A 25,179-nucleotide genomic window follows, 5' to 3' on the forward strand; every position below is an offset into this window, starting at 1 on the left:
CCGAATTCACCCCAAAATGAACCCAAATTCACCCCAAAAACCCCAAAATTCACCCCAAAAATATCCCCAAATTCACCCCAAATACCTCAAATATCCCGAATTCACCCCAAAACATCCCCAAATATCCCAAAATTCACCCCAAAATGCACCCCAAAACCCCCAAACCCCCAAAGTATCCCAAATTCACCCCAAAATTCACCCCAAAAACCCCAAAATTCACCCCAAAAAGCCAAAAATTCACCCCAAAATTCACCCCAAAACCCAAATACCTCAAATATCCCGAATTCACCCCAAAATAACACAAAAATTCACCCCAAAACCCCAAATTCACCCCAAAATTCACCCCCAAATCCCCAAAACCTCAAATATCCCGAATTCACCCCAAAACATCCCAAAATTGCCCCAAATTCACCCCAAACCCAAAATTCACCCCAAAATTCTCCCCAAAAACCCCAAATACCTCAAAATATCCCGAATTCAACCCAAAACATCCCCAAATATCCCAAAATTCACCTCAAAATTCACCCCAAAACCCCAAAATTCACCTCAAAATGCACTCCAAACCCCCAAAAACCTCAAAATTACCCCAAATTCACCCCAAAATTACCCTTAAACCCCAAAACATCAAATATCCCAAATTCACCCCAAAATAGCCCCAAATTCACCCCAAAATCCCACCAAATACCCCAAATTTACCCCAAAAACCGCAAAATTCACCCCAGATCCCAAAACCCTCAAATATCCTGAATTCACCCCAAAATACCACAAAATATCCCAAAATTCACCCCAAAACCCCCAAATTCAACCCAAAATTCACCCCAAACCCCAAAAACCACAAAATATCCCGAATTCACCCCAAAACCTCCAAAATTCACCCCAAAACAGCCCCAAATCCCCCTAAAATAACCCAAAAATTCACCCCCAAACCCCCAAAATATCCCAAAAACCCAAATACCTCCAAATATCCGGGAATTCCCCCCAAATTCACCCCAAAAACCCCAAATTCACCTCAAAACAGCCCAAAACCCCAAATACTGCAAAATATTGGAAAATTCACCCTAAAATAGCCGAAAATTGACCCCAAATTCACCCCAAAACCCCAAATTCATCCCAAAACAGCCCCAAATCCCCACCCGAGCACCCCAAAATAACCCAAAAATTCACCCAAAACCTCAAAATTCACCCCAAAACAGCCCCAAATCCCCCTAAAATAACCCAAAAATTCACCCAAAACCTCAAAATTCACCCCAAAATAGCCCAAAAAGCCAAAATTCGACCCAAAATTCACCCCCAAACTACAAAAACCTCCAAATATCCTGAATTCACCCCCAAATATCCCAAAATATCCCAAGATTCGCCCCAAAACAGCCCAAAATTCACCCCAAAAACCCCAAATTCACCCCAAAACCCCAACTTCACCCCAAAACAGCCCAAAACCCCAAATACTGCTAAATATCCCAAAATTAACCCCAAAATATCCCAAAAATTCACCCCAAAATTACCCAAAACCCCAAAATTCACCCCAAAAAACTCAAATATCCCGAATTCACCCCAAAATGTCCCCAACTTCACCCCAAAATTCACCCCAAAAACCTAAAATTCAACCCAAAATTCACCCCCAAAACCCCAAAACTCACCCCAAATTCACCCCAAAAATATCCCCAAATTCACCCCAAATACCTCAAATATCCCGAATTCACCCCAAAACAGCCCCAAATATCCCAAAATTCACCTCAAAATGCACCCCAAAACCCCAAAAACCTCAAAATTACCCCAAATTCACCCCAAAATTCACCCCAAAAACCCCAAAATTCACCCCAAAAAGCCAAAAATTCACCCCAAAATTCACCCCAAAACCCAAATACCTCAAATATCCCGAATTCACCCCAAAATAACACAAAAATTCACCCCAAAACCCCAAATTCACCCCAAAATTCACCCCAAAACCCAAATACCTCAAATATCCCGAATTCACCCCAAAACATCCCAAAATTACCCCAAATTCACCCCCAAAACCCAAAATTCTCCCCAAAAACCCCAAATACCTCAAAATATCCCGAATTCACCCCAAAACATCCCCAAATATCCCAAAATTCACCTCAAAATGCACCCTAAAACCCCAAAAACCTCAAAATTACCCCAAATTCACCCCAAAATTCACCCCAAAAACCCCAAAACTCACCCCAAAACCCAAATACTTCAAATATCCCCAAATTCACCCCAAAATCCCCAAATTCACCCCAAACCAGCCCCAAATCCCCACCCAAGTACCCCAAAATCACCCAAAAATTCCCCCAAAACTCCAAAATTAACTCCAAAATTCACCCCCAAATAGCCCAAAGTTCCCCCAAATACCCCAAAATCACCCCAAATTCACCCCAAAATTCACCCCAAAACCCCAAAATTCACCCCAAAATTCACCCAAAACCCCAAATACCTCAAATATCCCGAATTCACCCCAAAATATCCCCAAATTACCCCAAATTCACCCCAAAATTCTCCCCAAAAACCCCAAAATTCACCTCAAAATGCACCCCAAAACCCCAAATACTTCAAATATCCCCAAATTCACCCCCAAATAGCCAAAAATATCCCAAAATTCATCCCCAAAATTCACCCCCAAACCCTCAAATATCCCGAATTCACCCCAAAATAACCCAAAAATTCACCCAAACCCCAAAATTCACCCCAAAATAGCCCAAAACCCCAAATACTGCAAAATATCTGAAATTCACCCCAAAATATCCCAAATTCACCCCCAAACCCCCAAATTCACCCCAAAACACCCCAAAATCATCCCAAAATTCACACCAAACCCCAAAACCCTCAAAATATCCTGAATTCACCCCAAAATGTCCCCAAATTCACCCCAAAAACCCAAAATTCACCCCAAACCCCCAAATACCTCAAATATCCCGAATTCACCCCAAAATATCCCCAAGTTCACCCTGAAAACCCCAAAAACCTCAAAATACCCTGAATTCACCCCAAAATGTCCCCAAATTCACCCCAAAAACCCCAAATTCAGCTCAAAATCCCCCAAATTCACCCCAAAATGGCCCCAAAATCATTCCCCAAACCCCCAATTCACCCCAAAATGGCCCTGAAACCCCAAAATCACCCCAAAATCACCCAAAATGTGTCGAAATATCCCCAAAATCACCCAAAATGTGTCGAAATATCCCAAAATCACCCTAAAATGGCCCCAAATGCCCCAAATATCCCAAAATGTCCCAAAATACCCAAAAACGGCCCCAAAATGTCCCAAATCACCCCCAAATTGGCCCTAAATACCCCAAAATCACCCCAAAAATGGCACTGAACACCCAAAATTACACAAAACACCCCAAAATGTCCCGAAATTCACCCCAAAACCCCAAAATCACCCCAAAAATGGCACTACAAACCCCAAAACTCCACAAAGCAGCCCAAAATGGCCCAAAATGTACCAAAATAGCCCCAAATGTCCCAAAATGGCCCAAAATCACCCAAAATGGCCCAAAATGTCCCAAAATGGCCCAAACGATCCCAAATTGTCCCCAAATGTCCCCAAATTTGTCCCAAATTTCCCCCATAAGTGACCCCAAAATGCCCCAAATTTTCCCCAAAGTTGACCTCAAAATATCCCAAAATGTCCCGAATTTGTCCCAAAATTTACCCTAAAATGTCCCAAATTGACCCCAAATTCTCCCCAAGTTGACCCCAAAAAGTCCCAAATGTCCCAATTCCCCCTAAAATGTCCCAAAATTGACCCTAAAATGTCTCAAATGATCCCAAATGCCCCCAAATTTGTCCCAAATTTCCCCAAAAATATCCACAAAATGTCCCAAATTTTCCCAAAAGTTGACCCCAAAATATCCCAATTTATCCCAAAAATGTCCTAAAATTGTCCCCAAAATGTCCCAAATGTCCCCAAAATGTCCTCAAATTGACCCAAAAATGTCTCAAAATGTCCCCAAATCCCACAAATGTCCCCAAAATGTCCCAAATTTTCCTCATAATTGATCCCGAAAGGTCCCAAATTGACCCCAAAACTGTCCCCAAAATGTCCCCAAAGTATCTCAAATTTTCCCCAAAGCTGACCCCAAAATGTCCCAAATTTGTCCCAAATTTTCCCGAAAATAGCCCCAAAATGTCCCAAATTTCCCCCATAATTGACCCCAAATGTCCCCAAATTGACCCCAAAATGTCCCAAAATTGCCACAAATTGACCCGAAAAAGTCCCCAAATTTGTCCCAAAAATATCCCTAAAATGACCCTAAAATGTCCCAAAATATCCCAAAATATCCCCCAAAATGTCCCAAAATAGATCCAAACTGTCCCCAAATTGACCCTAAAATGTCCCAAAATGGCTCGAAATTACCCCAAATTTTCCCCATAGTTGACCCCAAAATGTCCCAAATTGATCCCAAAAATATCCCAAAATTGACCCTAAAATGTCCAAAAAGTCCCCAAATGTCCCCAAATTTGTCCCAAATTTTCCTGAAAATATCCCCAAAATGTCCCAAATTTTCCCCAGAATTGACCCCAAAATGTCCCAAATTTCTCCAAAATATCCCCAAAATATCCCCAAATTTTCCCCTTAATTCACCAAAATGTCCCAAATTGACCCCAAATTCTCCCCAAGTTGACCCCAAATGTCCCAAAATTGCCAAAAATTGGCCCCAAAAAGTCCCCAAATGTCCCAAATTTCCCCTAAAATGTCCCAAAATTGACCCTAAAATGTCCCAAAAATGTCCCAAATTTGTCCCAAATCTCCCCAAGTGGACCCCAAATGTCCCAAAATTGCCTCAAATTTCCCCCATAAGTGACCCCAAAATGCCCCAAATTTTCCCCAAAGTTGACCTCAAAATGCCCCAAAATGTCCCGAATTTGTCCCAAAATGTCCCAAAATGGCTCCAAAAGTCCCAAAATTTTCCCCACAATTGACCTAAAATATCCCAAATTTCCCCCATAAGTGACCCCAAAATGTCCCAAATTTGTCCCAGAATGTCCCAAAAAGTCCCTAAAATGTCCCAAATTTTCCCCATCATTGACCCCTAAAGGTCCCAGAATTGTCCCAAAATGTCCCCAAAGTATCCCAAATTTCCCCATAATTGACCCCAAAATGTCCCAAATTGACCCTAAAATGTCCCAAAATGGCTCGAAATTACCCCAAATTTTCCCCATAACTGACCCCAAAATGTCCCAAATTTATCCCAAAAATATCCCAAAATGTCCCAAATTTCCCCTAAAATGTCCCAAGTTTTCCCAAAAATATCCACAAAATGTCCCAAAATGTCCCCATAATTGACCCCAAAATGTCCCAAATTTTCCCCATAGTTGACCCCAAAATACCCCAAAATGTCCCAAATTTGTCCCAAAATGTCCCAAATTGACCCCAAAAAAGTCCCAAATTTTCCCTAAAATGTCCCAAATTGTCCCAAAATGTCCCAAATTTCCCCCATAACTGACCCCAAAATGTCCCAAACGATCCCAAATTGTCCCCAAATGTCCCCAAGTTTGTCCCAAATTTCCCCCATAAGTGACCCCAAAATGCCCCAAATTGACCCCAAAATGTCCCGAATTTACCCCAAACTGCCCCAAAAAGCCCCGAATTCACCCCAAATTGACCCCCGGGCGCTGTCGCAGCCTGGTGGCCTCGGGGCGCCTGCGCAGCATCGGGGACGGAGCCTTCGACGGCCTGGGGGCGCTCGAGTACCTGTGAGTGTTACTGGTTTGTACTGGTTATACTGGTTTGTACTGGTGTGTACTGGTTTGTACTGGTCTGTACTGGGAACGGGCCTGGGGGCGCTCCAGTACCTGTGAGTGATTTATACTGGTTATACTGGTTATACTGGTTTGTACTGGTCTGTACTGGTTTGTACTGGGAACGGGCCTGGGGGAGCTCCAGTACCTGTGAGTGATTTATACTGGTTTGTACTGGTTTGTACTGGTGTGTACTGGTCTGTACTGGGAACGGGCCTGGGGGCGCTCGAGTACCTGTGAGTGTTACTGGTTTGTACTGGTCTGTACTGGTGTGTACTGGGAACGGGCCTGGGGGAGCTCCAGTACCTGTGAGTGTTACTGGTTATACTGGTCTGTACTGGTTTGTACTGGTGTGTACTGGTGTGTACTGGTTATACTGGGAACGGGCCTGGGGGCGCTCCAGTACCTGTGAGTGATTTATACTGGTTATACTGGTTTGTACTGGTCTGTACTGGGAACAGGCCTGGGGGCGCTCCAGTACCTGTGAGTGTGTTACTGGTTATACTGGTTTGTACTGGTTTGTACTGGTCTGTACTGGTTTGTACTGGTGTGTACTGGGAACGGGCCTGGGGGCGCTCGAGTACCTGTGAGTGATTTATACTGGTTATACTGGTCTGTACTGGTTTGTACTGGTTTGTACTGGTCTGTACTGGGAACGGGCCTGGGGGCGCTCGAGTACCTGTGAGTGTTACTGGTTATACTGGTTATACTGGTTTGTACTGGTTTGTACTGGGAACGGGCCTGGGGGCGCTCCAGTACCTGTGAGTGATTGTTACTGGTTTGTACTGGTTATACTGGTTTGTACTGGTGTGTACTGGTTTGTACTGGGAACGGGCCTGGGGGAGCTCCAGTACCTGTGAGTGATTTATACTGGTTATACTGGTTTGTACTGGTTTGTACTGGTTTGTACTGGTCTGTACTGGTCTGTACTGGGAACGGGCCTGGGGGCGCTCGAGTACCTGTGAGTGATTTATACTGGTTATACTGGTTTGTGCTGGTGTGTACTGGTTTGTACTGGTTTGTACTGGGAACGGGCCTGGGGGTGCTCGAGTACCTGTGAGTGTTACTGGTTTGTACTGGTTTGTACTGGTTTGTACTGGTCTGTACTGGTGTGTACTGGGAACGGGCCTGGGGGCGCTCCAGTACCTGTGAGTGATTGTTACTGGTTATACTGGTTTGTACTGGTCTGTACTGGGAATGGGCCTCGGGGCACTGGAGTACCTGTGAGTGATTTATACTGGTTATACTGGTCTGTACTGGTTTGTACTGGTTTGTACTGGTGTGTACTGGGAACGGGCCTGGGGGCGCTCCAGTACCTGTGAGTGATTTATACTGGTTATACTGGTTTGTACTGGTCTGTACTGGGAACGGGCCTGGGGGCGCTCCAGTACCTGTGAGTGATTTATACTGGTTTGTACTGGTTATACTGGTTTGTACTGGTGTGTACTGGTGTGTACTGGGAATGGGCCTGGGGGCGCTCCAGTACCTGTGAGTGATTTATACTGGTTATACTGGTTTGTACTGGTTTGTACTGGTCTGTACTGGGAACGGGCCTGGGGGCGCTCGAGTACCTGTGAGTGATTTATACTGGTTTGTACTGGTTATACTGGTTTGTACTGGTGTGTACTGGTGTGTACTGGGAATGGGCCTGGGGGCGCTCCAGTACCTGTGAGTGATTTATACTGGTTTGTACTGGTTTGTACTGGTGTGTACTGGTCTGTACTGGGAACGGGCCTGGGGGCGCTCCAGTACCTGTGAGTGTTACTGGTTTGTACTGGTTTGTACTGGTCTGTACTGGGAATGGGCCTGGGGGCGCTCCAGTACCTGTGAGTGATTTATACTGGTTATACTGGTTTGTACTGGTGTGTACTGGTTTGTACTGGTGTGTACTGGGAACGGGCCTGGGGGCGCTCGAGTACCTGTGAGTGTTACTGGTTTGTACTGGTTTGTACTGGTCTGTACTGGGAATGGGCCTGGGGGCGCTCCAGTACCTGTGAGTGATTTATACTGGTTATACTGGTTATACTGGTTTGTACTGGTGTGTACTGGTCTGTACTGGGAACGGGCCTGGGGGCGCTCGAGTACCTGTGAGTGTTACTGGTTATACTGGTCTGTACTGGTCTGTACTGGTCTGTACTGGGAACGGCCCTGGGGGCGCTCCAGTACCTGTGAGTGATTTATACTGGTTATACTGGTTATACTGGTTTGTACTGGTGTGTACTGGTGTGTACTGGGAACGGGCCTGGGGGCACTGGAGTACCTGTGAGTGATTTATACTGGTTTGTACTGGTTTGTACTGGTCCATACTGGCCCATACTGGTTTATACCGGTCCGTACTGGTCCGTACTGGTCCATACTGGTCCGTACCGGTCCGTACTGGTTTATACTGGTCCGTACTGGTCCGTACTGGTCCATACTGGTTTATACCGGTCGGTACCGGTCCGTACTGGTCCATACTGGTCCGTACTGGTCCATACTGGTCCGTACCGGTCCGTACTGGTTTATACCGGTCGGTACCGGTCCATACTGGTCCGTACTGGTCCGTACTGGTTTATACCGGTCGGTACCGGTCCATACTGGTCCGTACTGGTCCGTACCGGTCCGTACCGGTCCATACTGGTTTACACCGGTCGGTACCGGTCCGTACTGGTTTATACCGGTCCGTACTGGTTTATACTGGTCCGTACTGGTTTATACTGGTCCATACCGGTCCGTACTGGTTTATACCGGTCCGTACTGGTTTATACTGGTCCATACTGGTCCGTACTGGTTTATACCGGTCAGTACCGGTCCATACTGGTTTATACTGGTCTGTACTGGTGCAGGTTCATCGAGGATTCCCAGCTGGGCTCCATCGCCCCGGCCGCGCTCCGGGGGCTCCGGGGGCTGCTCTTCCTGTGAGTGACCAGCACACCGCGACCCCGTGTCCCCAGTGTCCCCAAAGTGTCCCCAGAGTGTCTCCACTGTCCCCAATGTCCCACTGACCCCGAAGTGTCCCCAGTGACCCCAAAGTGTCCCCAATGTCCCCAAAGTGACCTCAGTGACCCCAATGCCCCCAGTGTCCCCAATGTCCCCAATGTCCCCAATGTCCCCAAAGTGACCCCAAATCCCTCCAACCCGCACAATGCCCCCGATGTCCCCAATGACCCCACTGTCCCCAGTGTCCCCACTGTCCCCACTGTCCCCAATGTCCCGAAATGTCCCCAATGTCCCCAAAGTGTCCCCAAATCCCTCCAACCCGCACAATGTCCCAATGTCCCCACTGACCACAATGTCCCCATTGTCCCCTCAGTGTCCCCAATGTCCTCAATTCCCCCAACTCCCCCAATGTCCCCAACGTCCCCAAAGTGTCCCCAAAGTGTCCCCAACGTCCCCAGTGACCCCAATGTCCCAATGTCCCCAAAGTGTCCCCAATGTCCCCAAAGTGTCCCCAGTGACCCCAAAGTGTCCCCACAGTGTCTCCACTGTCCCCAATGTCCCACTGACCCCAATGCCCCCAGTGTCCCCAATGTCCCCAAAGTGACCCCAATGCCCCCAGTGTCCCCAATGTCCCCAAAGTGACCCCAGTGTCCCCAGTGTCCCCATTGCTGTCCCTGTGTCCCCATGTCCCCAGTGTCCCCATGTCCCCAGTGTCCCCATGTCCCCATTGCTGTCCCCATTGCTGTCCCTGTGCCCCCATGTCCCCAATGTCCCCGTGTCCCCACTGTCCCCATTGCTGTCCCCAATGTCCCCAATGTCCCCAGTGTCCCCACTGTCCCCAATGACCCCAATGTCCCCACTGTCCCCAGTGTCCCATTGTCCCCAGTGTCCCCATTGCTGTCCCCATGTCCCCATGTCCCCATTGCTGTCCCCAATGTCCCCATTGCTGTCCCTGTGTCCCCAATGTCCCCATGTCCCCATGTCCCCATGTCCCCACTGTCCCCATTGCTGTCCCCAATGTCCCCATTGCTGTCCCTGTGTCCCCAGTGTCCCCATGTCCCCATGTCCCCATGTCCCCACTGTCCCCATTGCTGTCCCCAATGTCCCCATTGCTGTCCCTGTGTCCCCAATGTCCCCAATGCTGTCCCCATGTCCCCATGTCCCCACTGTCCCCATTGCTGTCCCCATGTCCCCATTGCTGTCCCCAATGTCCCCATTGCTGTCCCTGTGTCCCCATGTCCCCGATGTCCCCATGTCCCCAGTGTCCCCATGTCCCCATTGCTGTCCCCAATGTCCCCATTGCTGTCCCTGTGTCCCCAATGTCCCCAATGCTGTCCCCATGTCCCCATGTCCCCACTGTCCCCATTGCTGTCCCCATGTCCCCATTGCTGTCCCTGTGTCCCCAATGTCCCCAATGTCCCCATTGCTGTCCCCATGTCCCCATTGCTGTCCCTGTGTCCCCAATGTCCCCAATGTCCCCATTGCTGTCCCCATGTCCCCATTGCTGTCCCCATGTCCCCAGTGTCCCTGTGTCCCCATTGCTGTCCCCATTGCTGTCCCTGTGTCCCCATTGCTGTCCCCATGTCCCCATTGCTGTCCCCAATGTCCCCGCAGGAGTTTGGCCAACAACCGCCTGGAGTCGCTGCCACGGGGGCTCTTCAGGGACCTGGGGACACTGACACACCTGTGGGTGACATTAATGGGGACATCGGGGACACTGGGGACACTGACACACCTGTGGGTGACACCTTGGGGACACTGGGGACACTGGGGACACTGACACACCTGTGGGTGACATTGGGGACACTGGGGACACTGACACACCTGTGGGTGACACCTTGGGGACATCGGGGACACTGACACACCTGTGGGTGACACTGGGGACACTGGGGACACTGACACACCTGTGGGTGACACTGGGGACATCGGGGACACTGACACACCTGTGGGTGACACTGGGGACACTGGGGACACTGACACACCTGGGGGTGACACCTTGGGGACATCGGGGACATTGGGGACACTGACACACCTGTGGGTGACACTGGGGACACTGGGGACACTGACACACCTGGGGGTGGCACTGGGGACATCGGGGACACTGACACACCTGTGGGTGACACTGGGGACATCGGGGACACTGACACACCTGTGGGTGACATTGGGGACATTGGGGACACTGACACACCTGTGGGTGACATTGGGGACACTGGGGACACTGACACACCTGTGGGTGACATTAATGGGGACATCGGGGACACTGACACACCTGTGGGTGACACTGGGGACACTGGGGACACTGACACACCTGTGGGTGACACTGACACACCTGGGGGTGACACTGACACACCTGTGGGTGACACCTTGGGGACACTGGGGACACTGACACACCTGGGGGTGACACCTTGGGGACACTGGGGACATTGGGGACACTGACACACCTGTGGGTGACATTGGGGACACTGGGGACACTGACACACCTGTGGGTGACACTGGGGACACTGGGGACATTGGGGACACTGGGGACACTGACACACCTGTGGGTGACACTGGGGACACTGGGGACACTGACACACCTGGGGGTGACACCTTGGGGACACTGGGGACATTGGGGACACTGACACACCTGTGGGTGACACTGACACACCTGGGGGTGACACTGACACACCTGGGGGTGACACCTTGGGGACACTGGGGACACTGACACACCTGGGGGTGACACCTTGGGGACACTGGGGACATTGGGGACACTGACACACCTGTGGGTGACACTGGGGACATTGGGGACACTGACACACCTGTGGGTGACACTGACACACCTGTGGGTGACACTGGGGACACTGACACACCTGGGGGTGACACTGGGGACACTGGGGACACTTTGGGGACACTTTGGGGACATTTGGGGGTTGGGACACTTGAGGACACTTTGGGGGGGTTGGGAGGGTTGGTGCCACCTTGGTGCCACTCGGTGTCACTCGGTGTCCCTTTGGTGCCACTTCGGGGCCATTGGTGCCACCTGCGGCCGGTTTTTGTCACTCTGGTGCCACTTGGTGTCCCTTTGGTGCCACTTGGTGTCCCTTTGGTGCCACTTGATGTCCCTTCAGTGCCACTTTTTGCCCATTTTGTGCCATTTTGGTGCCATTCAGTGCCACTTTTTGCCCCTTTAACGCCACTTCCCCCACCCTGCTGCCCCTGGGTGACCCTTGGTGACACCTGGTGCCACTTGATGTCCCTTCAGTGTCCCTTTAGTGCCACTTTAGTGCTATTTGGTGCCACTTGATGTCCCTTTAGTGTCATTTTTGTGTCATTTAGTGCCATTTTTGTGCTATTTTGTGCCATTTTTTACCCCTTTAACGCCACTTCCCTCCCCGCTGCCCTTTGGTGCCCCTGGGTGCCCCTTGGTGACACTTAATGTCCCTTTAGTGCCACTTTGATGCCATTTTTGTGCCATTTAGTGCCACTTTTTGCCCATTTAACACTACTTCCCCCCCCCGCTGCCCCTTGGTGCCACCCTGGTGACACTTTGTGCCACTTAATGTCACTTTAGTGCCACTTGGTGCCACTTGCTGTCCCTTTAGTGCCATTTTTGCCCATTTAGTGCCATTTTTGTGCCATTCGGTGTCACTTTTTGCCCATTTAACGCCATTTCCCCCACTCTGCTGCCCCTGGGTGCCACCCTGGTGACACCTGGTGACACCTGGTGCCCCTGGGTGCCCCTTGGTGACACTTGGTGCCACTTGATGTCCCTTCAGTGCCACTTGATGTCCCTTTAGTGCCACTTGGTGCCACTTGGTGTCCCTTTAGTGCCATTTTTGTGTCATTTGGTGCCACTTTTTGCCCATTTAACGCCACTTCCCCCACTCTGCTGCCCCTTGGTGCCCCTTGGTGACACCTGGTGCCCCTTGGTGACACTCGGTGCCACTTGATGTCCCTTTAGTGCCACTTGGTGCCATTTAATGTCCCTTTAGTGCCATTTTGTGCCATTTGGTGCCACTTTTTGCCCCTTTAACGCCACTTCCCCCCCCCTGCTGCCCCTTGGTGCCACCCTGGTGACACTTTGTGCCACTTAATGTCACTTTAGTGTCACTTGGTGCCACTTGCTGTCCCTTTAGTGCCATTTTTGCCCATTTAGTGCCATTTTTGTGCCATTCGGTGTCACTTTTTGCCCATTTAACGCCATTTCCCCCACTCTGCTGCCCCTGGGTGCCACCCTGGTGACACCTGGTGACACCTGGTGCCCCTGGGTGCCCCTTGGTGACACTTGGTGCCACTTGATGTCCCTTCAGTGCCACTTGATGTCCCTTTAGTGCCACTTGGTGCCACTTGGTGTCCCTTTAGTGCCATTTTTGTGCCATTTGGTGCCACTTTTTACCCCTTTAACGCCATTTCCCCCACTCTGCTGCCCCTTGGTGACCCCCGGGTGACCCTGGGTGACCCTTGGTGACACTCAGTGCCACTTGATGTCCCTTTAGTGCCACTTGGTGCCATTTAATGTCCCTTTAGTGCCATTTTTGTGTCATTTAGTGCCATTTTTGTGCCATTTGGTGCCATTTTTGCCCCTTTAACGCCATTTCCCCCACCCTGCTGCCCCTTGGTGCCCCTTGGTGACCCTTGGTGACACTCAGTGCCACTTGATGTCCCTTTAGTGCCATTTTTGCCCATTTAGTGCCATTTTGGTGCCATTTGGTGCCATTTTTGTGCCATTCAGTGCCATTTTTGTGCCATTTGGTGCCATTTTTTTACCCCTTTAACGCCACTTCCCCCACTCTGCTGCCCCTTGGTGCCACCCTGGTGACACTTGGTGCCACTTGGTGTCCCTTTAGTGCCATTTTTGTGGCATTTCATGTCCCTTTAGTGCCACCTGGTGCCATTTAATGTCCCTTTAGTGCCATTTTAGTGCCACCTGGTGCCACTTTTTGCCCCTTTAACGCCATTTCCCCCACTCTGGTGCCCCTGGGTGACCCCCGGGTGACACTTGATGTCCCTTTAGTGTCCCTTTAGTGCCACTTTAGTGCCACTTGGTGCCATTTAATGTCCCTTTAGTGCCACTTGATGTCCCTTTAGTGCCATTTAATGTCCCTTTAGTGCCACTTGGTGTCCCTTTAGTGCCATTTAATGTCCCTTTAGTGCCACTTGATGTCCCTTTAGTGCCATTTGGTGCCACTTGATGTCCCTTTAGTGCCATTTTTACCCATTTAGTGCCATTTTTGTGTCATTTGGTGCCATTTTTACCCCTTTAACGCCATTTCCCCACTCTGGTGCCCCTTGGTGCCCCTTGGTGACCCTTGATGTCCCTTTAGTGTCCCTTTAGTGCCACTTTAGTGCCACTTGGTGTCCCTTTAGTGTCCCTTTAGTGCCATTTTTGTGCCATTTAGTGCCACTTTTTGCCCCTTTAACGCCACTTCCCCCCCCCTGCTGCCCCTGGGTGCCACCCTGGTGACACTTGGTGGCCTTCTGGTGGCCCTGGTGACCCGCGGTGCCCCCCCGGGTGGCAGGGACCTGCGCGGGAACCCGCTGCGCTGCGACTGCGCGCTGCGCTGGCTGCTGGCCTGGCTGGGCACCCGCCCCTCCCCCCCCGAGGGCCGCTGCCGCGCGCCCCTCCCCCACCTGGGCACCCCCCTGGCGCTGCTGGGACCCCGACAGCTGCACTGCCAGCGCCACGGTAACTGGGATGGACTGGGATGTACTGGGATGGTCTGGGGGGGGGAAATCCGGGGGGTTGGGCGAAAATTTGGGGATTTTGGGGGAAAAAATGGGGATTTTAGAGGGGAAAATGGGACTGGGATGTACTGGTTTGTACTGGTTTGTACTGGGATGGACTGGGAGGGACTGGGGGGGACTGGGAGGGACTGGGGGGGACTGGGGGGGAGGAAATCTGGGGGGTTTGGGGCAAAAATTTGGGGATTTTAGGGGAAAAAATGGGGATTTTAGAGAGGAAAATGGGGATTTTGGGGGGGAAATGGGTTATACTGGGTTGTACTGGGATGGACTGGGAGGGACTGGGACATACTTGGGGGGACTGGGGGGGGAAATCCGGGGGGGTTGGGTGAAAATTTGGGGATTTTAGGGGAAAATTGGGGGGTTTTGGGGTTAAAAATGGGGATTTTCGGAGTGGGAATGGGACTGGGATATACTGGGATATATTGAGTTAGACTGGGTTATACTGGGAATGAGACTGGGATGTACTGGGATGGACTGGGAGGGACTGGGGGGGGACTGTGGGGGGGGGGAAATCCGGGGGGGTTGGGGAGAAAAATGGGGATTTTAGGGGAAAAAATGGGGATTTTGGAGGGAAAATTGGGGATTTTAGAGGGGAAAATGGGACTGGGTTATACTGGTTTGTACTGGTTTGTACTGGGAGGGACTGGGGGGGACTGAGGGGAGGAAATCTGGGGGGTTTGGGTGAAAATTTGGGGATTTTAGGGGAAAAAATGGGGGTTTTAGGGGTAAAAATGGGGATTTTGGGGGGAAAATGGGACTGGGATGTACTGGTTTGTACTGGGATGGACTGGGATATACTGGGGGGGGGGGGAAATCCGGGGGGTTTGGGGCGAAAAATGGGGATTTTGGGGGAAAAATGGGGATTTTATGGGGAAAAATTGGGATTTTCGGAGTGGGAATGGGACTGGGATATACTGGGATATACTGGGTTATACTGGGTTATACTGGGAATGGGACTGGGTTATACTGGGTATGAGACTGGGATGTACTGGGATATACTGGGGGGACTGGGGGGGACTGGGGGGAGGAAATCTGGGCGGTTTGGGCAAAAATTTGGGGATTTTAGAGGAGAAAATGGGACTGGGTTATACTGGGTTGTACTGGGTTGTACTGGGAATGGGACTGGGATGTACTGGGACATACTGGGATATACTGGGAGGGACTGGGGGGGAGAAAATCCGGGGGGTTTGGGTCAAAAAATGGGGATTTTAGGGGAAAAAATGGGGATTTTGGGAGTGGGAATGGGGCTGGGATATACTGGGATATACTGGGATATATTGGGTTAGACTGGGTTATACTGGGAATGGGACTGGGTTATACTGGGATATACTGGGAATGGGACTGGGTTATACTGGGAATGGGACTGGGTTATACTGGGATATACTGGGAATGGGACTGGGTTATACTGGGAATGGGACTGGGTTATACTGGGATATACTGGGAATGGGACTGGGTTATACTGGGAATGGGACTGGGTTATACTGGGATATACTGGGAGCACTGGGGGGGACTGGGGAGGGGGAAATCCGGGGGGTTTGGGCGAAAATTTGGGGATTTTAGGGGAAAAAATGGGGATTTTGGGGGTAAAAATGGGGATTTTGGGGGTAAAAATGGGGATTTTGGGGGGAAAAATGGGGATTTTAGAGGGGAAATGGGACTGGGAGAGACTGGTTTGTACTGGGATGGACTGGGGGGGACTGGGGAGGGGGATCCGGGGGGTTCGGGCAAAAATTGGGGGATTTTAGGGTTAAAAATGGGGATTTTGGGGGTAAAAATGGGGATTTTGGGGGTAAAAATAGGGATTTTAGAGGGGAAAATGGAACTGGGATGTACTGGGTTATACTGGGTTATACTGGGAATGGCACTGGGATGTACTGGTTTGTACTGGGAGGGACTGGGGGGGACGGGGGGGGACTGGGGAGGGGGAAATCTGGGGGGGGTTGGGCAAAAATTTGGGCGTTTTGGGGGAAAAATGGGGATTTTGGGGGTAAAATTGGGGATTTTATAGAGGAAAATGGGACTGGGATGTACTGTTTTTTACTGGGAGGGACTGGGATGTACTGGGATATACTGGGTGGGACTGGGGGGGACTGGGAGTGACTGGGAGGGACTGGGAGGGGGAAATCTGGTGGGGTTCGGGGGGGAAAATCGGGATTTTGGGGCAAAAAATGGGGATTTTAGAGGGGAAAATGGGACTGGGTTATACTGGTTTGTACTGGGAGGGACTGGGATGGACTGGGAGGGACTGGGGGGGAAAAATCCTGGGGGTTTGAGTCAAAAAATGGGAATTTTAGGGGAAAAAATGGGGATTTTGGGGTTAAAATCTGGGGATTTTAGGGGAAAAAATGGGACTGGGAGGGGGTGGGAGTGTCCCTGAGCCATCCCCGTGTCCCCAGCGATGTCCCCATGTCCCCAAGCTGTCCCTGTGTCCCCAGCGATGTCCCCAGGCTGTCCCCCGTGTCCCCAAGCTGTCCTCATGTCCCCAGTGATGTCCCAAGCCTGTCCCCATGTCCCTGAGACTGTCCCCAGGCTGTCCCCGTGTCCCTGGGGCTGTCCCCATGTCCCCATGGATGTCCCCAGGGCTGTCCCTGTGTCCCCAGCGATGTCCCCAGGGCTGTCCCCGTGTCCCTGGGGATGTCCCCAGGGATGTCCCCGTGTCCCTGGGGCTGTTCCCGTGCCTCCAGCGATGTCCCCAGGCTGTCCTTGTGTCCCTCGGGTGTCTCCGGGGATGTCCCCAGGGCTGTCCTTGTGTCCCTGGGGTGTCCCCGGTGCGATGTTCCCGTGTCCCAGCGATGTCCCCAGCGATGTTCCCATGTCCCAGTGATGTCCCCAGTGATGTCCCTAGAGTGTCCCCAGTGATGTCCCTAGAGTGTCCCCAGTGATGTCCCCAAGGATGTTCCCATGTCCCAGTGATGTCCCCAGGGCTGTCCTTGCATCCCTGGGGCTGTCCCCGTGTCCCTGGGGATGTCCCCGTGTCCCCAGTGATGTCCCCAAGCTGTCCCCGTGTCCCTGGGGATGTCCCCGTGTCCCCGGGGATGTCCCCAAGGTGTCCCCTGTCCCCAGAGCTGCAGCCGTTCCAGTCGCTGCCGTTCTCGTCGCTGGGGGGACACCCGGGGGTGGCCCTGGGGCTGTCCCCGTGTCCCCAGGGCTGTCCCCAGGGCTGTCCCCGTGTCCCAGCGATGTCCCCAGGGATGTCCCCGTGTCCCTGGGGCTGTCCCCGTGTCCCCAGTGATGTCCCCAGGGCTGTCCTTGTGTCCCTCGGGTGTCCCCGGTGCGATGTTCCCGTGTCCCAGCGATGTCCCCAGGCTGTCCCCGTGTCCCTAGGGATGTCCCCAGTGATGTCCCCAAGGATGTTCCCGTGTCCCTGAGACTGTCCCCAGCCTGTCCCCATGTCCCCATGGATGTCCCCATGTCCCCATGGATGTCCCCAGGCTGTCCCCGTGTCCCCAGTGATGTCCCCAAGGATGTTCCCATGTCCCTAGGGATGTCCCCAAGGCTGTCCCTGTGTCCCTGGGGCTGTCCCCAAGCTGTCCCCAGTGATGTCCCCAAGCTGTCCCCAGTGATGTCCCCAAGCTGTCCCGTGTCCCCAGTGATGTCCCCAGGGCTGTCCCCATGTCCCCAAGGTGTCCCCTGTCCCCAGAGCTGCGGCCGTTCCAGTCGCTGCCGTTCTCGTCGCTGGGGGCCGAGCCCTTCGCGCTCGGGGGGCACCCGGGGGTGGCCCTGGCGCAGCCGGCGGCCGGAGCCTGCGCCCTGCTGGAGTGGGACCAGCTCGGGGGGAGGTTCCGCGCCCAGAGCGTCGTCAACGGTGAGAGAAACGGGGGGAAAACGGGGAAAATGGGAAAAAACGGGGAAAAAACGGGAAAAAACGGGGAAAAACGGGGAAAAAGTGGGGAAAACAGGGGGAAAAAGGCAAAAAAATGGGGAGGAAATGGGGTGGGAGTGGGAGCAGCTCAGGGGGAGGTTCTGGGCCCAGAGCGTCATCAACAGTGAGAGAAACGGGGGGGAAAACGGGGAAAATGGGAAAAAACGGGGAAAAAACGGGGAAAAAGTGGGGAAAAAGGGGGAAAAATGGGAAAAATGGGGAAAAATAGAAAAAAACCCGGGGAAAATGGGGAAAAATGGGGTGGGAGTGGGAGCAGCTCGGGGGGAGGTTCCGGGCCCAGAGCATCGTCAACGGTGAGAGAAACGGGGGGAAAACGGGGAAAATGGGAAAAAACGGGGAAAAAACGGGGAAAAAGTGGGGAAAAAGGGGGAAAAATGGGAAAAATGGGGAAAAATAGAAAAAAACCCGGGGAAAATGGGGAAAAATGGGGTGGGAGTGGGAGCAGCTCGGGGGGAGGTTCTGGGCCCAGAGCGTCGTCAACGATGAGAGAAACAGGGGGAAAAACGGGGAAAACGGGAAAAAATGGGAAAAAATGGGGGAAAATGGGACAAAATGGGGAAAAACGGGGAAAAAGTGGGGAAAACAGGGGAAAAAAGGCAAAAAAATGGGGAGGAAATGGGGTGGGAGTGGGAGCAGCTTGGGGGGAGGTTTCGGGCCCAGAGCGTCGTCAACGGTGAGAGAAACGGGGGGGAAAATGGGGAAAATGGGAAAAAACGGGGAAAAAACGGGGAAAAAGTGGGGAAAAAGGGGGAAAAATGGGAAAAATGGGGAAAAATAGAAAAAAAAACGGGGAAAATGGGGAAAAATGGGGTGGGAGTGGGAGCAGCTTGGGGGGAGGTTCCGGGCCCAGAGCGTCGTCAACGGTGAGAGAAATGGGGGGGAAAATGGGGAAAACGGGAAAAAATGGGGAAAAATGGGGAAAAAATGGGAAAAAACCAGTGCCCCCAGCATCCCCCAGGTCCCCAATGTCCCCAATGTCGCCCAGATCCCCAGTGTCCCTCAACATCCCTGATGTCCCCAGTGTCCCCAGTGTCCCCAGTGTCCCCAAGGCCCATGATACCCCAGTGTCCTCAACATCCCCAATGTCCCCAGTGTCCCCAATGTCCCCAGTGTCCCCGATGTCCCCAGCCCCGCTGACGTCCCCTCCGTCCCCCAGGCTCCGCGCTGGTGGCCTGCCACCCCATCCCCGTGGGTGACACCCTCCTGCTGATGTCCCCAACATCCCCAACATCCCCAGTGTCCTCAATGTCCCCAGTGTCCCCAGCATCCCCAGTGTCCCCAGTGTCCCCAAGGTCCCCAACGTCCCCAAGATCCCCAGTGCCCCCAGTGTCCCCAACATCCCCAAGGTTCCCAACATCCCCAGTGTCCCCAACATCCCCGATGTCCCCAGTGTCCCCAGTGCCCTCAGTGTCCCCAGTGTCCCCAGTGTCCCCAGTGCCCTCAACATCCCCAAGGTCCCCGATGTCCCCAGTGCCCCCAAGGCCCATGATACCCCAGTGCCCCCAGTGCCCCCAGTGTCCCCGATGTCCCCAATGTCCCCGATGTCCCCAGCCCCGCTGACGTCCCCTCCGCCCCCCCAGGCTCCGCGCCGGTGGCCTGCCACCCCGTCCCCGTGGGTGACACCCTCCTGCTGATGTCCCCAACGTCCCCAACATCCCCAGTGTCCCCAAGGTCCCCGATGTCCCCAGTGCCCCCAGTGCCCCCAGTGCCCCCAGTGTCCCCGATGTCCCCAATGTCCCCGATGTCCCCAGTCCCCGCTGACGTCCCCTCCGTCCCCCAGGCTCCGCGCCGGTGGCCTGCCACCCCGTCCCCGTGGGTGACACCCTTTTCCTGGTGGTGGCCCAGCTGCGCGGCGGCTCCTGGGTGTGGCGCCGCTCGGGCGGCCCCGGCTCGCCCTTCGTGCGCCACCAGGCCCTGGGCCAGGGCCACCTGCGCCGTCCCCACGCCGTGGCCGCCGCGCGCCTGGGCGGCCACCTCTACCTGGGCGTGGCCGACAGCTCCAAGGGCGGCACCAGCACCGTGTTCCGCTGGGCTTCCGGAGCCTTCTACCCGCACCAGGCGCTGCGGCCGTGGCGGCGCGACACGCACCTGGAGTTCCTGGAGCTGGGCGGGCGGCCGGCGCTCGTGGTGTGCGGCGCGGCGCGCCGGCCCCTGGTGTACCGCTGGGGCGGCGCCGGCTTCGCGCCGCACACCGACATCCCGCACGTGCCCGACGCCTACGCCGCCCGGCACTTCCGCCTCGGGACGAGCGTCTTCCTGTGCCTCACGCGGTTCCTGGGCGACGCCAAGGTCAGGGCGGCGACGTGGCACGGGGGTCGGGGTGGTGGGTGTGGGGTCTGGGGGGTCAGGGGGTTCGTTGGGGACATGGGGTCTCAGCAGGGTTGTTTGGTTATGGGGGTTTATCAAGGTCATGGGGTCATGGGGGTCCATCGAGGTCACAGGGATCCATCAAGGTCATGGGGGTTCAGCAGGGTCGTGGGGTCATGGGGGGTCTTGGGGTCATGGGGGGTCAGCAGGGTCATGGGGGTCCATCAAGGTCATGGGGACATGGAAGTCCATCAAGGTCATGGGGATCCATCAGGGTCATGGGGTTATGGGGTCCAGCAAAGTCATGGGGGGTCAGCAGGGTCATGGGGACATGGGGGTCCATCAAGGTCATGGAGCTATGGGGGTCCAGCAAGGTCGTAGGGGGTCATAGGGGGTCAGAAGGGTCATGGGGTTATGGGGGCACACTGAGGTCATGGGTGGTCATGGGGGGTCAGCAGGGTTGTGGGGTCATGGGGGGTCAGCAGGGTCATGGGGGTCAGCAGGGTCACGGGGTTATGAGGGTCCATTGTGGTCATGGGGTCATGGAAGTACATGAAGGTCATGGGGGTCCATCAAGGTCAGGGGGGTCTGTCATGGACATGGGGTTCAGCAGGACATGGGGGTCCATCAGGGTCATGGGGTTATGGGGGTCCATCAGGGTCATGAGGGGTCAGCAGGGTCATGGGGTCCATTGAGGTCATGGCATCATGGAAGTCCATTAAGGTCACAGGGATCCATCAAGGTCATGAGGTTATGGGGGTCCATCAGGGTCATGGGGGGTCAGCAAGGACGTGGGGACGTGGGGGGTCAGCAGGGTCATGGGGGGGTCAGCAGGGTTATTTGGTCATGGGGGTCCATCAGGGTCATGGGGTCATGGAAGTCCATCGAGGTCGTAGGGATCCATCGAGGTCATGGGGGGTCATGGGGGGGCAGCAGGGTCATGGGGTTATGGGGTTCCATCATGGTCATGGGGTTATGGGGGTCCACCAGGGTCATAGGGGGGCAGCAGGGTCATGGGGGTCCATCAGGGTCATGGGGTCATGGAAGTCCATCGAGGTCGTAGGGATCCATCAAGGTCATGGGGGGTCAGTGGGGTCATGGGGGCACACTGAGGTCACGGGGGGTCATAGGGTGTCAGCAGGGTCATGGGTCCATGGGTGTCCATCAGGGTCATGTGGCCATGGGGGGTCACCAGGGTCATGCGGGGGCACCATGGTCATGATGGTCACATGACCGCATCTTGGTCACGTGACCCCACCTCTGACCCCCTGACCCTGTGTGCAGGTGATGGTGCTGGGAGGGCTCCAACCCCACCCAAGCCAAACACACCAGGGTTCCACCGCCCACCCCATGGTCCCACCACCCACCCCATGACCTCATCACCCACCCCATGGTCCCACTGCCCATCCCATGATCCCACCGCCCATCCCATGGTACCACCGCCCACCCCATGGTCCCACCGCCCACCCCATGGTCCCACTGCCTGTACCATGACCACAGCACCTACCCCAGCACACCCTACCCCACCCCAGCCCAGGTCCCCTCACCCACGCCGTGACCCCTCCGTGTGCAGGTGATGCGCTGGGAGGGCTCCAACCCAACCCAACTCAAACCAACCCAACCCAACCCAACCCAACTCAACCCAACCCAACCCAACGCAACCCAACCCAACCCAACCCAACCCAACCCAACCCAACTCAAACCAACCCAACCCAACCCAACCTAACTCAACCCAACCCAGCCCAACCCAACCCAACCCAGCCCATGACCCCATGACCCACCTGCTGACCCCTCCACGTCCAGGTGACGTGCTGGGAGGGCTCCAACCCAACCCAACCCAACTCAAACCAACCCAACCCAGCCCAACCTAACTCAAACCAACCCAACCCAACCCAACTCAAACCAACCCAACCCAATTCAACCCAACCCAACCCAACCCAACCCAACCCAACCCAACCCATCTCAATCAACACAACCCAATTCAACCCAACCCAACCCAACCCAACCCAACCTAACTCAACCCAACCTATCTCATTTAACCCAACCCAGCCCAACCCAACTCAACCTAACTCAACCCATCTGAATCAACACAACCCAATCCAACCCAACTCAACACAACCCAATCTAACACAATCCAACCCAACCCAGCCCAAACCAACCCACCCCAACCCAACTCAACCCAACTCAACACAACCCAATCTAACACAATCCAACCCAACCCACCCCATCTCAACTCAACCTAACCCCACCCAACCCAGCCCAACCCAACCCAACCCAGCCCAACCCAACCCAACCCACCCCAACCCAACTCAACCCAACTCAACACAACCCAATCTAACACAATCCAACCCAACCCAGCCCAACCCAACCCACCCCATCTCAACTCAACCCAACCCAACCCCACCCAACCCAACGCAACCCAACCCAACCCAACCCAACCCAACCCAACCCAACCCAACCCAACCCATCTCAATCAACCCAACCCATCTCAATCAACCCAACCCAACCCAATCCAACCCATCTCAACCCAACCCAACCCAATCCAACCCATCTCAACCCAACCCCACCCAACCCAACGCAACCCAACCCAACCCAACCCAACCCAACCCAACCCAACCCATCTCAATCAACCCAACCCATCTCAATCAACCCAACCCAACCCAATCCAACCCATCTCAACCCAACCCAACCCAATCCAACCCATCTCAACCCAACCCAACCCAACTCAACCCAACCCAACCCAACCCAACCCCACCCACCCCATCCAACCCAACCCAGCCCAACCAACCCAACCCAACCCATCTCAACCCAACACAACCCAACCCAACCCAACTCAACCCAACACAACCCAACCCACCCCACCCCAGCCCACCCACGGTCCCCTTGCGCTGCGTGTACAGGTGATGCGCTGGGAGGGCTCCAACCCAACCCAACCCAACCCAACCCAACCCAACCCAACTCAACCCAACACAACCCAACACAACCCAACCCACCCCAACCCAACCCAACCCCACCCACCCCACCCAACCCAACCCACCCCACCCAACCCAACCCAACCCAACCCATCTCAACCCAACCCAACCCACCCCAGCCCACCCACGGTCCCCTCGCGCTGCGTGTGCAGGTGATGCGCTGGGAGGGCTCCATGTTCCGCGAGGTGCAGCAGGTGCCGGCGCGGGGCTCGCTGGTGTTCCAGCCGCTGCTGCTGGCCGGCCACCGCTACGTCCTGCTGGGCAACGACTTCGCGCCCAGCCGCGTCTTCCGCCTGGGCGCCGGCGGCCGCCTGGAGCCCGCCCAGGAGCTGCCCGCGCCCACGCCCCGCGCCTTCGTCCCCGTCGCTGCCGGCCACCGCCACTTCCTGGTGGCCTCCAGCTTCAAGGGGGCCACCCAGATCTACGCCCACGTCACCGAGGACATCGGCACCTGAGGGGACGCGCGGGGACGCGGGGAGGTCCAGAGGGACAGCCGGGCCTGCTGCCGTGTCACCGAGGACCTGAGGGGACAGCTGGGGACGCGGGGTGGCCTCCGGCATCAAAATGGCCGCCTGGATCGGCTGCCGTGTCACCGAGGACGTGAGGATGGTGACAACCGTGTCACCATGGAGCTGGGGACATCAGGGGACGCGTGGTGGCATCTGGAGGGACGTGGGGATGGCAGCCACCACAGCATCCCCTGAGGACACTTTGGGGACACCGTGGGGACAGCGGTGCCACCGCGGCCGCGTGCAGCTGCAGGGACGTGGGGACGTCCCCTGGGCTCGGTCACCACAGGGACATCAACAGGACACCGGCAGGGACTGGGGCCACCATCGCCCCATGTCCCCAAGGGCACTGCTGACCCGATGTCCCCAAGGCCACCAGTGATCCAGTGTCCCCTCATGGTGCCACCATCACCCCATGTCCCCAAGGCCACCGCTGACCCGGTGTCCCCAAGGCCTTGTGTCCCCTCCTGGTGCCACCATGGGCCCGATGTCCCCAAATCCACCATCACCCCAATGTCCCTAAGGCCATCACTGTCCCAATGTCCCCAGAGCCACTGTCACCTCAATGTGACACTGGTGCCACTGCCGTCCCGATGTCCCCAAGGCCACCATCATCTTAGTGTCCCCTCCCGGTGCCACCATGGCCCCGATGTCCCCAAAGCCACCATCATTCTGATGTCCCCAAGGCCATCACTGTCCCAATGTCCCCAAGGCCTTGTGTCCCCTCCTGGTGCCACCATGGCCCCGATGTCCCCAGGGCCACCACTGACCCCATGTCCCCAGAGCCACTGTCACCCCGATGTCACCTTGGCTTTGTGTCACTTTCTGGTGCCACCCTTGCTCCGATGTCCCCAAAGCCACCATCAATGTCCCCTCCTGGTGCCACCATGGCCCCGATGTCCCCAAGGCCGTTGTCACTCCAGTGTCACCACTGGTGTCACGTCCCCTCCTGATGCCACCATCGCCTCAGTGTCCCCAAGGACTCGTGTCCCCTCTGGTGCCACTTTTGCTCTGATGTCCCCAAGGCCACCATGGCCCCAATGTCCCCAAAGCCACTGTCACCCCAATGTCACCTTGGCTTTGTGTCCCCTCTGGTGCCACCGTGGTCCCGCTGTCC

General features: G+C 54.7%; 1 protein-coding gene across 1 annotated transcript in view; it reads left to right on the forward strand.

Annotated features, from left to right (window-relative positions):
• The window catches only part of LOC135288458 (leucine-rich repeat LGI family member 4-like), a 31,588-nt gene extending 6,446 nt beyond the window's left edge, over positions 1-25,142 (forward strand). The window contains exons 3-9 of the mRNA XM_064401848.1: positions 5,632-5,703; positions 8,574-8,645; positions 10,282-10,353; positions 14,166-14,332; positions 18,032-18,196; positions 20,055-20,563; positions 23,706-25,142. Coding sequence (XP_064257918.1) covers positions 5,632-5,703; positions 8,574-8,645; positions 10,282-10,353; positions 14,166-14,332; positions 18,032-18,196; positions 20,055-20,563; positions 23,706-24,008 — 1,360 coding nt within the window. The 3' untranslated portion in view covers positions 24,009-25,142. The remainder of the gene's footprint in view (positions 1-5,631; positions 5,704-8,573; positions 8,646-10,281; positions 10,354-14,165; positions 14,333-18,031; positions 18,197-20,054; positions 20,564-23,705) is intronic.
• Positions 25,143-25,179: the final 37 nt, after the last annotated feature.

The sequence above is a fragment of the Passer domesticus genome, chromosome 33 (assembly GCF_036417665.1).
Source record: "Passer domesticus isolate bPasDom1 chromosome 33, bPasDom1.hap1, whole genome shotgun sequence".
NCBI classification, from domain to species: Eukaryota; Metazoa; Chordata; class Aves; order Passeriformes; family Passeridae; genus Passer; species Passer domesticus.